Source organism: Eleutherodactylus coqui, chromosome 1 (assembly GCF_035609145.1).
Source record: "Eleutherodactylus coqui strain aEleCoq1 chromosome 1, aEleCoq1.hap1, whole genome shotgun sequence".
Classification (NCBI taxonomy): domain Eukaryota; kingdom Metazoa; phylum Chordata; class Amphibia; order Anura; family Eleutherodactylidae; genus Eleutherodactylus; species Eleutherodactylus coqui.
In genome coordinates this window covers 130,351,156-130,366,599 of record NC_089837.1, presented here as the reverse complement: position 1 = coordinate 130,366,599, position 15,444 = coordinate 130,351,156, and the positions used below count along the sequence as shown (strand labels likewise).

At 40.1% G+C, this 15,444-nt stretch overlaps 1 protein-coding gene across 2 annotated transcripts in view; it reads left to right on the top strand.

Moving 5' to 3' along the window:
- Positions 1 to 15,444, top strand: part of IFT80 (intraflagellar transport 80) — a 103,922-nt gene that overhangs the window by 66,111 nt on the left and 22,367 nt on the right. For both annotated transcript variants that reach the window (XM_066600495.1, XM_066600486.1), the window contains exons 10-15: positions 22 to 140; positions 3,634 to 3,708; positions 4,579 to 4,742; positions 6,201 to 6,265; positions 8,152 to 8,287; positions 11,927 to 12,074. In XM_066600495.1, coding sequence (XP_066456592.1) covers positions 22 to 140; positions 3,634 to 3,708; positions 4,579 to 4,742; positions 6,201 to 6,265; positions 8,152 to 8,287; positions 11,927 to 12,074 — 707 coding nt within the window. The remainder of the gene's footprint in view (positions 1 to 21; positions 141 to 3,633; positions 3,709 to 4,578; positions 4,743 to 6,200; positions 6,266 to 8,151; positions 8,288 to 11,926; positions 12,075 to 15,444) is intronic.

The window sequence follows — 15,444 nt, the reverse complement described above, 5'->3', positions numbered from 1 at the left end:
CACACTTGCCTATATTTTCAGGTCCGTAATGTAATAAATGATGCCATGGACTTGCTGGAATTTCGTGACAGAGTAATTAAAGCATCATTGAAGTATGGGCATTTAGTGGTTTCCACCTCTCTCCAGTGTTATGTATTTAGGTAAGCAAGTTGTCCGTCTGTGAAATGTTTCCTTTGATTCATTACTTTTCAATCATGTGTGGTACAAAGGTCTTTTAAGCCAACATTATGCCAGGCTCGTATCCTTTGTTGAAATACTGTCATAGGAAGCAGGTGGTACCGCTGCTACTAATTCGTTCTGTGTCTCCGAGAAGTTCAGGAATCAAAACATCTGGACGGGTTCCAAGAAAAACCTTTCAAGTAATTGTTTTTGTAGCGTTCTTTCTAAAGTGTGGTCACCTAGTTTACAAAGTAAAAGGATGACCTCCACCCCGCTATTAGCTCATGATCTACGCCTCTACTTAACGGTCGAGGATAACACATTTGTGAACAGCTGCAGGAAAGAACACAAGCACTTCATTTTTTTAATTTAGCCTATTTTTTATATTCCAAGCTTTTATGCATATAATGTATGTTGGTATAAAATGCAAGTTGTTTTTAACTCATTTGTATGCAGTTAATGTGATTATCTAGAAATATTGTTATCTGGAAATAAAGATATATTATTGTGTAATCTGTATATAAAAAACACACATTGAGATGAAGATAACATAATGAATGACTGTTAATGAAGAATAATCGCCCTTTTCCAGTACTGGTAGTATAGTCATACTGTGGTCTATGTGAATTGGAGAACTTGTGATCATTTTTAAAGGGACTATATCACCAAAAAAACTTGTATTCATTAAAACCAGATAGAGAAACATTTTAAATTTTTCTAAACTGTTTTGAGTTTTTAATGGTAGAGTGTTTTATTCTGTTGTCTGTATGTCATTATGGGGGCTGACATCTTTGTACATTTAATAGCATTTAATAGCATACAGCTGATATACTTTAAGGCAGCCTCATCGGCCATTTACACAATGGACACAAGGGGACCCATTGACGTGTATGGGAGACTGTTCTAGAAATGGTCTGTACAGGGGTCATTTTGCAGGGAGGGGAGTGGATAGTCACAGCTGATCATCTATTGTGATTGATGTATCCTGTGTTATCTACATATAGGTGTTACCTGGCATTGTACTCCTGCCTGTAATGTCAGTAAGATGCCTGTTCCAAACTTTTCTCCACAGATCCGCTAAATTTTAGGCTCTTTGGTCAGTGTGAAAAATTGCAAGATTTTATGGGTTTTTTGTTGTTGTTTTTTTTTTTACTATAAATGATGACCATAATTTGAAAAAAGCCACCAAAAATTATTTTAAAATATGTTTAACACAAAAATGTGATTTATAGAACAGGTCTTTTAATGATGACACATTCCCTTTAATCTTCCTCTCTGTATTTATAACCTTCTCGCCCTCCTTCAAACAATCCTAATTTTCATTTGGCTTTCTGGACAGTATCAAGGCTTGTAAAAGAGGGTATGATCTAGCACTGAGGTCTCTAAGTTTAGTATATGCCCCCTAAGAGATGTGCTGGTGTAAATGTACTAAGGTGAAATCTCGCTTTCACCACTGAAGGACGGTTCAGGAGCATTTCCATTTGTTCTTCTTTTCCACAATGAAGAAAAAGATGGCAACACTGTATGTGCTTCTCAGAAATCTGGTCTCATATTGTGTGCCGTATCCCCAAAAATTAAAGGGCTTTTCCAGGCATAAATACTACTGGTGACCTATCCTCAGGATAGGTTATCGTTTGTTGTTCGCACGGTCCAGTGCAAATCCAGTTGATTATTTATCATTCACTGTTAAGGGGCCCTTACTCTAGCAGCACTTTTCTAAAACCAGCCTCATATAGATGTGCTCTACTGTCTCCCCTGCCTCTTGAAGATGCATATATACACGTGGTTTAGAGAACCACAAAAGCCTTTCTGTTGCCAACATTCTGCCCCCAATACCAAATTACATAGCACTAAAATATATGTAATTAGTTTATTTATCAGATTGAGAAAGACATATATGTATTTTAACTAAATTTCAAAATCAGCAACCCAAGCTGTAGCTCTTCTAAGTTCCTGACTGGCCGCAGCTTCTACCACAAAATCAGCTATTTGGGAGGGGTACTGGTAGCCAGACCCGAAGGCCATCAGCAGTCTACCTGGAAGCCGCACTTTGAAAAGAGTTGTCTGTGATGAGACAAACATTTTAATAACATTACCAAAGGGCTACCCCAGTGAAAACCCATTTTCCATCATTGCACCCCTCACCTAATAGTCTGTCACCCTCTGGATGTCTCCTATGTTTACTGTTCTTGATTCCATGCAGTTCAGTATCCTGTCTGCTACTTATCAGACACCATATTGAATTTTAGGTTTATACTGCTTTCTCTTCCTCTGTGCTGTGCTAGCAATCCCCTGATGCATTATTAGAGCGCCACATGACCAGCTAGAGCCAATACCATCTCTGCCTGATAGGAGGACAGTGTGATTATCATTATCCGCTGTATTCTTCTAAATAACGCAAACAGCATAAGTATACAGTCAGGGAGGCTGAACTGTCATCTTCCTCATCATAACTGTGTAACACAAGCGTCTACACTTCAGTAGTAAGTATGGCAGTATAGAATAGTCACTTGAAAGAGCAAATTCAAATGATAGTTTTTTAGTGTAAACATGGCCACCAACAGGGGGCCGAATGATAAGTCACTAGTCGTTTTGTTTCAGCTTGTCAAAAGAATAGTCCCTAATTGATCAAGAATCGTGTGGTACAAAGCCATAGTCATTTGTATTTGAATGACTTGTGAATACATTTGCATGGAGATCCTCTCCATAAACGATATCACTGCAAACAACTAATGAGCAATCATTGATCTGTGTAAAAGCAAATGAACGACTGTGGTTCGTATGCTCCAATGACTTGTCTGAGCGACTATCTGAATGACCTATAGTATCATTGGGGTGCGGGCATACAGCGCCCCCTTATTGGTGATTGATCCTCTAGAATAATTGAATTGGTTATGGTATTAATATTTATGTAGGTTGTACTTAGGAAGGTCACTCAGCCTAAAACAGCTGTGTGTGAGTTGGAATAAACTGTTATATAGCAGTTCTAGATGTCTAATTGTCCATTAGGATCGGAACAGAACAATTTCTATGTGTCAAACTATTCCAGAATGAGGACTAATTTCCTCTGTGTGTCTAAGGGTGGTTTCTCACCTGCGCTGAGTATTCCGCCTCCCCGCTCTGTTCGGGGAGCAAGAAACAGAAATCCACGCGGCCCAATGGTTCCATCTCTGGACGGAACCGCACAGTGCTAGTCGGGCCCAATTGACCATAATGGGGTCCGCCCGTTTTCTGGCTGGCTGTTGGACTGTATGCAGCACTTTTTCTTCCGGTATCTTCAGCCACATCCGTGACGGAAGCTCTGGCCAGAAGTTCTGACACAGATGTGAAACCACCCTTTATGATGGAAGTAACTTGCTATTACAAGGCTTTGATGAAGATCTTGAACCGCTTTCTTTTATTAAATACATGTATTATAAAAATGGTGATATGCTTATACATTGATATGTTAACACCGTCCTCTATTTCCCTTAGCACGAAAAATTGGAACACTCCACTCATCTTTGACCTCAAAGAAGGAACTGTGAGTTTGATTCTGCAGTGCGAAAGGTAGAAAATAATTTGTAGAATTTTCATATTTTTAAGTTGGGCACGTCCTATGTGCAGTTACCTATAACATTGTGACATGTTCATTCTCAGTCTACATCAGACTTATCAATAGGGCTCCATTCACCCAATAGAGGACCAAAGAGTGACCATTTTGGCCTCCATTGGGCTGGTATAAGTCAACTTTACTTCTCTATACAATGGGCCATCGCAAAAAATATATACCACACAGGAAACTTTTTTGAATACAATTCGAGTCAACAGCAACACATACTATTGTGTTTGATTTTGGCAAATCTTCCTAAGGTATACCTCCAACCGAAAGTTCAAATGCTGTGTGCATGGGGCCTGCCTTCTATGCAATGTAGGGAAACGACATATTTGGCATTGGGTTGATTTAAACAAGTGTGTGTACCAAGTGTCAGATGCTTGTGCATGCACGTGGCTTGTGTTATGGCATCAGTTTCCAATCAGCCATATGCTCTGTGTTTTGTAACAAATGAATGACATTCCATTCTGCATTCCTCCATCCGGTTTTAATGTGTATTAAGGACTGGATTACTTGCTTCTCAGTGCTGTTAAGCATAGTGCTAACAGTGCACTTTTTAACCATGTAACCCAGCAATATAGCGAATGTATACGGCTTATTGATCTACAGTTAAAAAGAAAAAAAGTATAGGAAATCCGGGTTCTACATAATTACAAACAGATGAGGCTCTGGAAAGATAGATTTGTAGCGGGTGATATATAGATTGAGGGCTTCTGCCCTTAGCACATGGCTTTGTTTGCAGAAGTCGTCTTTGATGATGTCCAAGTTGTTGACTGTAATGTACCTGATGATCTTTGGTCACTTCCTTCCTTGTTTTCTTGCAGGCATTTCCTCCTGGTGGATGGTGGCAGCCTGTTTTTGTATTCCTATGAAGGTCGCCTCATCAGCTCTCCTAAAGTTCCTGGTATGAGAACAGACATTCTTAATGCACAGACGGTGTCCTTGAGCAATGATACCATTGCTATCAAGGACAAAACAGATGAAAAGTGTAAGTCATAGTTTCCAGTACATTTTGTATCCATGGCATGCTTCTTTTGGAGAAACAAGAAGTGGTTGCATTGAGATGTATGCATAATATTGCTACGGAGAGAAAAGCCATTAATTGTAATTGTGTATGCATACAAACGTGTGCACCATTACAATTAGTGACTTTTTTCTATGTAGCAATATTATGCATCTACTTTTTCTACCTCATATAATGTTTATTCATTAAAGAGACTCTTGTCAGCTACTCTGAGCCCTATACGCTAGGTTTATGGGCTCACTTGCCTTAGGCCTCCCTCACATAGGCGTTTGCAGAAACACTGGGTTGTCATGTCTCTTGCTGGAAGCAGGTTTTTAAATTCCCGTTACCAGCAATAGATGCTCTGTCGGCGCTGACAACTGCACAGGAGGCCTGCAGGAGCTCCGGAGAGCAGCGGAATGGACCTGGACGGCGCCTGCTAGGTGAGTATTGCTTTTTTATCTTACGTAGTGTAGCTATGATGCTTAGCGTTGCCAAAGACGCGGTACTAAGTTGTGCTGCATTTTCAGCAGCGCTGTAAATGCTGCCCATTCATTTTAATAGACGACGCACAGTGTTTAAAAACGCTGAAATGCCCAAAAATAGAACATGTACCGCTCGAAAATTGCGGCGCTGAAAAGTGCTGTGTTAACGGCCCCATTGAAATCAATGGGAGCATTGTAACGCGATTTAGCGTGGTGCTGAAAGCACAGTGCTAATCGTGGTAAAAAGCGCCTGTGTGAGGGGGGCCTTGTCCAACATTCCTCCGTTGTCAGGGCTCAAATCGGCTGCTGAATACATTGAGGCGCACTGGGTAGTCCTCACAATGTGTGTGTACTGCCCATATAGGTAGTCAGCGTTGTGTTTGAGTGCTGACAGCGGGAGAATGGTGGGGAAGGTAAGTAAAAAACTTACATCCCAAGACTCAGTGAGCTCATAAACTTAGCTGACAGATTCCCTTTAAAGGGTTGTTCAGGATTAGAAAACCATAGGGGACTTCCGTAAAAAAAGAAAGAAACACAGCAGTCCATTTCCAGGTTGTATGTGTTATTGCAACTTGGCTCCATTCACTTCATTGAAGCTGAGCCTGTCACAACCCATTTTACAGGTGTGGCGCTGTTTTTTTTTTTTTTGTTTGTTTTTTTAATCCTTGACAACCCCTTTTAACAATAGACCTACATGTCTTTGAATTAAAGATGTTTCTTTCCAGTACGTTAATAGGGGGTCTGTCACCACTACAAACTATGCTTCTCTAACCTAGCTATTGTCATTGGGGAAAGCCATGTCTGGACATTTAAATGTAGCGCTACGTGTCAACCATTCAACTGAATGTAAAAGGTTCACTTGCCTGCCTTACCAATCCTACACCTTCATATGCTAATTAGAAACCTATGAATGAAGATGTATGTTGTCTGTTGATGTCTTATTTTCTTTACTTTTTAGTGATCTACTTGTTTGATGCCTTATCAGGAAAGCCTCTCGGCGACGGGAAGCCTCTTGCACATAAGGTGACGTATTCAGCGCTGTTACATTTAGTACTGCTTTCTCTGGGTTGTCATTTGACCTTCATGTGATGCTTTACTTGGTAGAGAGAAAGGAGAAAAAGAAATAAAGCCAGACCCAGTTTGCAGACGTAGAGGTTAACTACTTTATAACTAGCGCTTTGTCTCCCGCATGGACTTATTCCAGCTGGACCACACACAATTGTGAATTAAATTCCTTAGACAGTGAGCAATATGATGCTGCCTCATGCCTTCTTTATGTCTTATCTGTGTGGAGCCTGGATTCTCTGTGACTACTATAAGGACAAAGTCATTAAATGTCATAAATAGAGCAAGTGATCTCAATCAGATTCATGGCGGTCCATGCCAGGCCCAAGACAGCAATAGCCAACAATATATACCCAGTTATAAAAGGCAATGGAGAAGTTGTTTTGCTTATTTTTATGATCGATCCACGTGTCTTCATGACTTTTTTAATATTGAATCTACTGTAATATATAGGTGACTAGGTGATCTACCCCTGCGTTGCACGGCGCTATAAGCGCAGGGATTAGATATTGAATATTGGGCTTTCAAAATTATTTCCTCCTTCTACATAATAAAAGATGTTACTAAGTCATTTTGCAGTCGTCCCAAATCATTCTTTCTTCAAAAATTTAATTATGAGGCGCTGCGCAATTTACACATCAACCGTAATAATGTTCAGTAATATTTCTTTTAGCTGAAATGTTCATTAAGCAATTTAGCAATGATCTCTTTTCATAACTTTTTGAACCACCCTCTTGATTCAGCTGAGCTCTGTGTGTGTATATATATATACTGAATATGTAGCAGAGCTGTGTATGTAAGAAATGTTTGTGTATGTAACTTCTGTTTATGCAGCAGATCTATAGCCTTACTGCAGACTTGTTCTACTGTCATTTACGAGGATTGCTGAATATAAAGCATCTATGTGCACCATTACCATTTATTTCAGTGGTCAATAGATGACGACACAGCAATGCTAAGTTCATATTGCTATTTTGGGTTCTGTTTTTCTGCTCCATCATTGGAGCAGAAAAACTGAATTCTATTGTCGAATGGGCCTATAATGGAGTCTCTTCAGTTTCCATCTGACTGTCCGGTATTCTCAAGGATGAAATAGCATATTTCTAGCAGGCTTTAAATGGAAATCAGTGATGGAGATTCTGAATGGTGACGTGAACGGAAGTTGAGGCACCCGATGACCCTAGAGGTCACTTCCAACTCTACCATTCTATGATTCTGTAAGTTTTGTTTAAGAGGAGCGGACCATGGGCTATAAATAGAGATGAGCGAGCCTACTCGGCCACGCCCCTTTTTCGCCCCGAGCGCTGCGATTTTCGAGTACTTCCGTACTCGGGTGAAAAGATGCGGGGGGCGCCGTGGGTGAGTGGGGGGTTGCAGCGGGGAGTGGGGGGGAGAGGGAGAGAGAGGGGGCTCCCCCCTGTTCCCCGCTGCTACCCCCCACTCCGCCACGCCTCCCCCTGCCCCCCTAATCTTTTCACCCGAGTACAGAAGTACTCGAAAATCGCGGTGCTCAATCGAGTAATTACTCAAAACGAGTATACTCGCTCATCTCTAGCTATAAACCCTTTCACCTACCTTAGAATACCAAAGTATATGAGATTGACCCCTGAACTTCCTTAGGCCACCAGGAAAGTTTTAATTGGGAGAAAATATTTTTTTCCTATTTTTCATTTTGTAAACCAGGTGTGTGTCTTATAGTCTGAAAAATACGGTAACTTCTTCTTGTTTGATTGTTTTTTGCCAGCAATTGAAAGTTTGCAAAGTTGGCAAATAAACCTAATTTGCAGTGGGGTTATATAATTTTGATTACAACAGTATAAGTGACACTCCCTTAACATTTTCAGATTGAAGTAGTAGAGATTGCTCTGGATCAAGGAGGACCAGCAAGTGAAAGAAAAGTTGCATTTGTTGATAAAAACCGAGACCTCTACATAAGTACAGTTAGGAAGCTTGGAAAGGAACAGAGAGCAGTCAAAATTGGTGAGTTTGAATACATTGCTTGTTCTAAATCTGTCTAGTAACATTCATAAGGGATGTCGCTAGTTACTTGAGGGAACTGTAAAATTGATATATATTGGCTTTATTTCAAGGTAAAGCAGGTAAACCACTTGACGGCTGTGACATCTGCCTTCAGTAGATTTTAGACATTAATCTTTCAAGTCTACAGTTGAGTTTTAAGAAGAGGCCATATGGAATTTAACTTTAATTATCTCAAGACCAGATTTTACCTGTCATACAGACACCCCAGGCATGACTCAGTCCCCAAGTGAATGTAACGGGTGGCCGTAAATGCACACCATCCCTCCATTTACTTCAATATGTGTACTGTATTATAAGGGCCCTTTTACACGCAAAGATAATCTTTCAAACAAATAATAGATTGAAAGATTTAGCGATCTATTTGCATAAAGTGGTAATGGCAGTAATGGCCATAAACAGTTTATCATCTTCATTTGCATGTAAAAGGACCTCTAAGTTGTTTGCAGAGCCCAGCGTGTGTTTAAACAGACGCCCAGTTGTGCAAACAGCTGCTGGCACATACCTTTTCTCTTTTTGTGGCTAATGTAAGCATGCCGCAGGGAGAACATCCTGCAGTCTATTGAAAGATGAGCGAATTACATTCAAATTGAATGTATTTGCTCAGTCTTTCAGCTGCTGAACGATGGATTTAAAGTGAACTGAAATCAATCGTTCAAACGAAAAGTGCACGATGGCAGCGTTTACATGTAATAATTATCGCTCATTTTCGGCCGTTTGAACAAATTTTGTGCGAATTATTGTTGGATGTAAAAGGGCCTTAAGTGTTCTGTTTCTTAAGTGTGTGTGACTTGAGATTAGTGACTTTTGAAAAGTCACTTATATTTACTGCTTATGTATTTTAATTTTTGCATATATTACTTTCATCTAATCTGTCTGTACAATCCATTTGGAATGTGATCTATGATTGACAATGCCATCCAGTGTACATCTTGTGCCATGTATGCAGTCTTTGAACATCCGAGGGTTGTAGGTTGTATGAGATGTGAGCAAGTTCCATATTTGGAAGTCCTGATCCTGTATCTAAATGTGGGACTTGCAACATTGACAACATGGAAGGAATTGGTTGCTCACTGAGCAGACACTTGTTGCGGCATATGTGGGGGTGGATGGTAGTTTGGGAGTGCAAGGTGATTAGGCAGCTAGTTGGGTGACCGTTACGAGGGTTAGAGGGAAGGGATCCAGGGAGGATAGTACTGAAGTGGCACACCCCAACCAGTTTGCAAAGTTGGCAGATGAAGGGGATGCCATTACAGGATTAGCACTGCTGCAGCACGACATGCCCTCTGACAACTTGGGGGATGTCTTCTCCAGTAATAAGGGGAATAGGAGCACAGGGCAGGCTGGACAGGTACTGATAGTGGGAGACTCAATTATTAAGTGGACAGACAGGACAATCTGCTACAAAGACCGGGATCGTCGAACAGTGTGCTGTCTTCCTGGCGCTCGAGTTCGACAAAGCGCAGGTGGGATGACAGATTCCTGGGAGGGGCTTGTGAGGACCCAGCAGTCATGGTACACATTGTCACCAATGACAGCGTTAGAGGTATGTGGAAGGTTCTTAAAAAGGTTTTTAGGGAACTAGTACATCCAAAGTAGTATTTTCTGAAATACTACCTGTACCATGTGCCACACCAGAAAGACAGCAGAAGATTAGAAGGTAAACAAGTAGCCCTAGAGTTGGTATACGAAGGAGAACTGGGCCGACTTTGCATTTGGCTACAGGTTCTACCATAGGGATGGGCTATATCTCAATGGGGAGGGTGCAGCTGTGCTAGGGGAGAAATTGGTTAGAAGGTTAGAGGGGTGTTTAAACTAGGGACTGGGGGGAGGGCAAGCAGAAAGATAGAGGGGAAGATAGTGTAGACATGTATCTGGGACTAAGTAATGGAAATGGGGGTGGAGTGGTGGGAGGGGTTAGTACAGCTAGAACTGGCAGAATAGTTAATAGGGATACAATTAATATATAAAATAAATCAAAACTTTCTAAACTGTATGGTGACTAATGATAGAAATCTGACCAATAAGATTGATGAACTGAAAGTAATAATAATTATTTATATAGTGCCAACATATTCTGCAGCACTTACAAAACAGGGGGAGAACAAAAAACGAAAATACAAAAACCACTGTTACTTAAAGTAATGTCTGAGGAAAACTATAACGTAGTGGGAATAACTGAGACCTGGTTGGACAAAAGCTGTGATTGGGCAGTTAACTTACAGTGTTAAAGTCTGTTCAGAAGAGATCATAAAAAAAATCGGAAAAGGGGAGGGGTTTGCCTTTATGTAAAAACCTATTTAAAGCCCACACTAGGGCGGGGCACCTGAGAAATGTGACCATAATATTATAAATTTCCACTTGTCTTTCAATAAGGCGCTTTATTCGGAAGCTACAAAAATACTAAAGTTTAGGAAGGCCTGGAATGACATTAATTATGAAAATTTGGTTGAAAAAATTAAAAATAAGGGAGAAAAAACAAAGAATAAACAATGCCAAAAATGCTGTGTTTTGTTCATTCTACCAAAAAACACAATAAAGAATAATCAAAATGTCTTACCCAAAAGACAGGCCCTCACACACCATCGTTGGTGGCAATGTAAGAATGCTAAGGGTTTCTGAATGATACAAAAATATATTAGTTTAGAAAAAGTAAAAAGGGTTTTATTTTGCAAAAATAAAAAAAACTATATATTTTTGATCGCTTTATAGTTGTAAAAGTAAACTTATTGTGTCATTTATACCGTATAATAAATGGTGTAAAAACACTGATCGGGATGAACTCTCAAATCTAGTATTGTCACTAAGCTCCCAAATACCACAGTTAATTGCTGAAATAATACTGTCAGAAGCAGAACCTAAACATAAAATTAGTACATTTACACTCTTTACATAAAAGTGCAGGCGAGTAATCATTCCATACATACTCTATCAATACTTAGATGTGCACATGTATAGCTCACAGCACACAGATAAACATGTATGCACATGGACACATGCCTACCCACATACATGCACAGTTGTACGTATATGTGCGCAAACACTACAGTATACTGGTTGTCAACCAATATATAGTTAATCTGTGACTCCTTAGTTTACGATGTATGAGCTGACCCCTAAGACTATGTTCATATTGGCCTTATTTGCTCAGAAAGAAATACATTATTTTTTTCAGCAATTTTTTGCTACATTGCTGCAAAATGTAGTTTTATTGAGTATCAGATACTCAAACAAGCCATGATAAGAGCATTGTTTCAGTTATAACAAGAGCTATTAGCAGCAATTAGCCTGCTTGTTGATGGTTTCCAAGTAGTTGTTTTGTTTAGTAACAGCAGTTTGGAAAATTTGCTAATGAACAAAAAGCTAATGAAGATAAATTACACTTTTGTTAGATTCTGCATTGATTACATAGACAGCGTTAATTAAAGGTGGAGTTTCAATTTTAGCTTTGACACACAATTACTTCTGGGAGAGTTTCGTCTCTCGCCTTCAGTTCCTGGGTGGTTGGGTATCACATCTTTTCCTATGTAAATGTGCCAGATGATTGTACATGTGTAAATGTGTCGCCTCTTTGTTTTGCAGGTAGTATGGTGCACACTTTAGCCTGGAATGACTTATCTAATATACTTTGTGGTATTCAGGACAGTCGTTTCACCGTCTGGTACTATCCTAATGTAGCCTTCGTAGATAAAGAATTATTGCCAAAGACTATTACTGAGAAAGATGGAAGGTAAGATTGTCTGGAAATGGTATCAATGGCCATATTGTTGTAAGACTACAGAAACCATGCTAAAAATGAGCCATAGCACCTGCCCTTTATTGTCCATAACACCTGCTTGATTAGAAAGTTTTTCTATCATGTATTGCAGCCAAATCCAGAATATGATCACACATAGAGATCTATTATAGCTGTCATCTCCATCACATAATTGTGGAGATAAGTTGAACCTTGGAAGAATTATGTGACCTGGTATGTCCAATTATCTCAAGGGGTGTAGCTATAGGAGGTACATAGTTACCAGTCGCACTCTGGCCGTGCTGCCTGAGGGGTCCAAAGGCCTGTCTGACACATTATTATATATGCACATGGTAGGTGGGAATCCTGTCACAGGTTTTCCATTGGTGATTAAGCGATCAAATCAGTACTAATACTTTGTAAATGTAAAGGCCCATTTACACGAGCAGATAATCGCTCAAAGATCGCTCAAACGACAGTAAGGAGTAATTTATCAGCCAATTTGCCATGATTGCATCAAAATTTTTAACTTTTGCCACTCAACAGTTTTGAAAAGTTTGGCAAGGTTTACCAGAAATGGGTTTAGCCTACAACTTTCCAATAGATTTATTATTAAAATAAAACAATGACAGAAATGTAGTGCAACTTTACTCATAGCATACGTAGATTTATTTTTCTGACTTTAGAACAGCGGGTTTTAATACATTTTGGTGCCAGTTATTCCAACAAACTACAGTTTTAGACCAGCGTTCTATTCTTAATAATTCTCCCCCAATGGTCTTGAAAGAAAATCTAGCAAGAATTGGGAATTGACATTTCTTCTAGAGTCTTAGAGCATACCTATACACAAAGAAGGAATAACCCTGGCATCCAACAAGGAAATTGTTTTTATATACTCCTCTAGTAAACCTTTCCATATATACATTTGTATATTTACATTTACATAGACTAAAATTGCCATTAAACCCAGTCCTCTGTTCACCCAGCAATATCGCACATGGATGTATATGGTTGGTCTGAATGAGCCTGTTAGAAATAAAGGAAACGATATTTATTGTCCATGTTGTGCAGATTGGTAAAATGTAATAATCCGATGCTGTGACCTGGAATCTTAGGAGGAGAGAACATTCTGTATACCATGAAAGACAGGGAGTTGCTTTATTCGAAGCATGTGCGGAATTGCGCCATCTGCTGGATGTTGTACAATAGAATTTTATATGTTCATCACAACAGACTTTTTCACATCATACTGTATAGAAGTGCTGTGTTCATCTAGAATGTTTCATGAAATGGGAATTCCTAGTGAAGTTTGGATTTGGTTGCTGATTATTATTTTACCTCTACTTTATATTCAGCTCATTTATAGTTCTATATTCTATTCCTGTAATGTTTTAACAGAAGACTGATGCTCTATATTGGCAGTATAAAGTCTATGGCCATAACAAGTAGTGAGCATATACAGTATATAGCAATGTCTAAGTGGGGCTGTGGGGTCAGCAAAGTCAGCGAAGTCAAAGAGGCTTATTTAGTCTAGATAACAGTTCAAGTTGATCTGTTTTTTCCTTACTTCCAGCAATAACAAGGTGACCCAAAGAAAACAGCGGCCACTGACGGCACATGAGCTTAGTGCAAAACAGAACACAAAATAGGCCGTAACCCTGCAAGGCGACAGCTATGTATTAGGTTCTTCTTACCCAAGACTAGCTTGCAGACAATGTTGATCAGGAACCCACAGTAGTTGCACTCACTTATTATCTCTATGACTGCATGGCCTTGCAGTCTTTTATGTCCCAGTAATGAGCGCAGTGTTTTAACTGGAACCCACAAGAAAGTCCTGGACTGGATCCCTACCTCACCCAGGCCAAGTGTCTGGGTGAGATATACACCCCATCTGGCACCTTCTCCTTTACCTGTCCAGAGGGCAGGGCAACTTGACCCATCAAATAATGTTGACAAGGCATCAGCATTACCCTGAGACATGCCTGGTCTATATTCGAGGGAAAAATTGAAGGTCTGGAGTGACAAGAACCATCTTGTCACTCTAGCATTTCTCTCCTTATTCTGGTTCATCCAAGTTAAGGGGGCATGGTCTGATACCAGCTTAAACTCTCTACCAAGGAGATAATATTTTAAGGCTTCTAATGCACACTTCACTGCCAAATATTCTCGTTCTACAATGGCATAATTCCTTTCTGCGGGAGACAACTTTCGACTCAAATACATTACCGGATGCTCCTCACCATTTATTGTTTGGGGCAATACTGCCCCACCCCTGCGTTCAAAGCATCTGTTTGCTCAACAAATTCTTTGGTGAAGTCAGGGATAACTAATACTGACTGCTGGCATAAAGCAGACTTCAGACTCTGAAAAGCCTTTTCTGCTTCAGGAGTCCATGTCACATTTCTGACTTCCGACCTTTAGTCAAGTCAGTCAATGGTGCCGCTATGGAAGCAAAATTTGACACAAATCTGCGGAACTACCCAGTGATGCCCAGGAAAGCCCTGATTTACTTCTTGGTTAAAAGTCTAGGCCAACTCTGTATGGCCTCCACCTTATTAACTTGAGGCTTGATTATACCTCTGCCAATAATGTAGCCAAGGCACTTAGCGTCCTCCAAGCCTACTGCACACTTCTCAGGGTTTATGGCATCCATGATGGCCTGTACCTTTCCAAGGTGACTTTTCCAACCTGAGTTGTAAGTAACCACATCATCCAGGTGTGCCGCAAAATAGCCAAGAAGGGGCCCTCAGAATTCGGTCCATCATCCGTTGAAAGTCAGTAGATTCCCCGTGTAAATCAAACGGCATGTTTTTGTATTGAAACAATCCGTCTGGGGTGCAGAAAGCAGTTTTCTCTTTTGCTCTGTCAGTTAAAGATATTTGCCAATATCCCCTCGTGATATCAAGAGTGGTAATGTATTTGGTATTGTGCCCAGTCTCTCAATCAGCCAAACAACTCTTGGCATGGGGCAAGCATCAAACTTGCAGATTTCGTTCAACTTTCTGCAGTCATTACAGAATCTCCATGTGCCATTAGGTTTAGGAATCAATACCATTGGGCTTGACCACTGACCTTTTGACTCTTCTATTACCCCTAGCTTCATCATGCGTTTAACCTCGGTATCAACTGCGTCTCTACATGCTTCTGGTATCCTGTATGGTTTAACATTTACCTTTACCCCAGGGTCTGTTATTATGTCATGCTTTATGATATGGGTGCGACAGGTCACAGAACTTGCTTTTGTATCTCTGCAGAAATTCCTTAGCCTCTTAAATTGACACAGTAATTCTAGTATGGATTTTTTTTCCCGGTTGATGTACTTTATAAATTTACCTCCCCGACCTTCTTCACGACCTCATAGGGA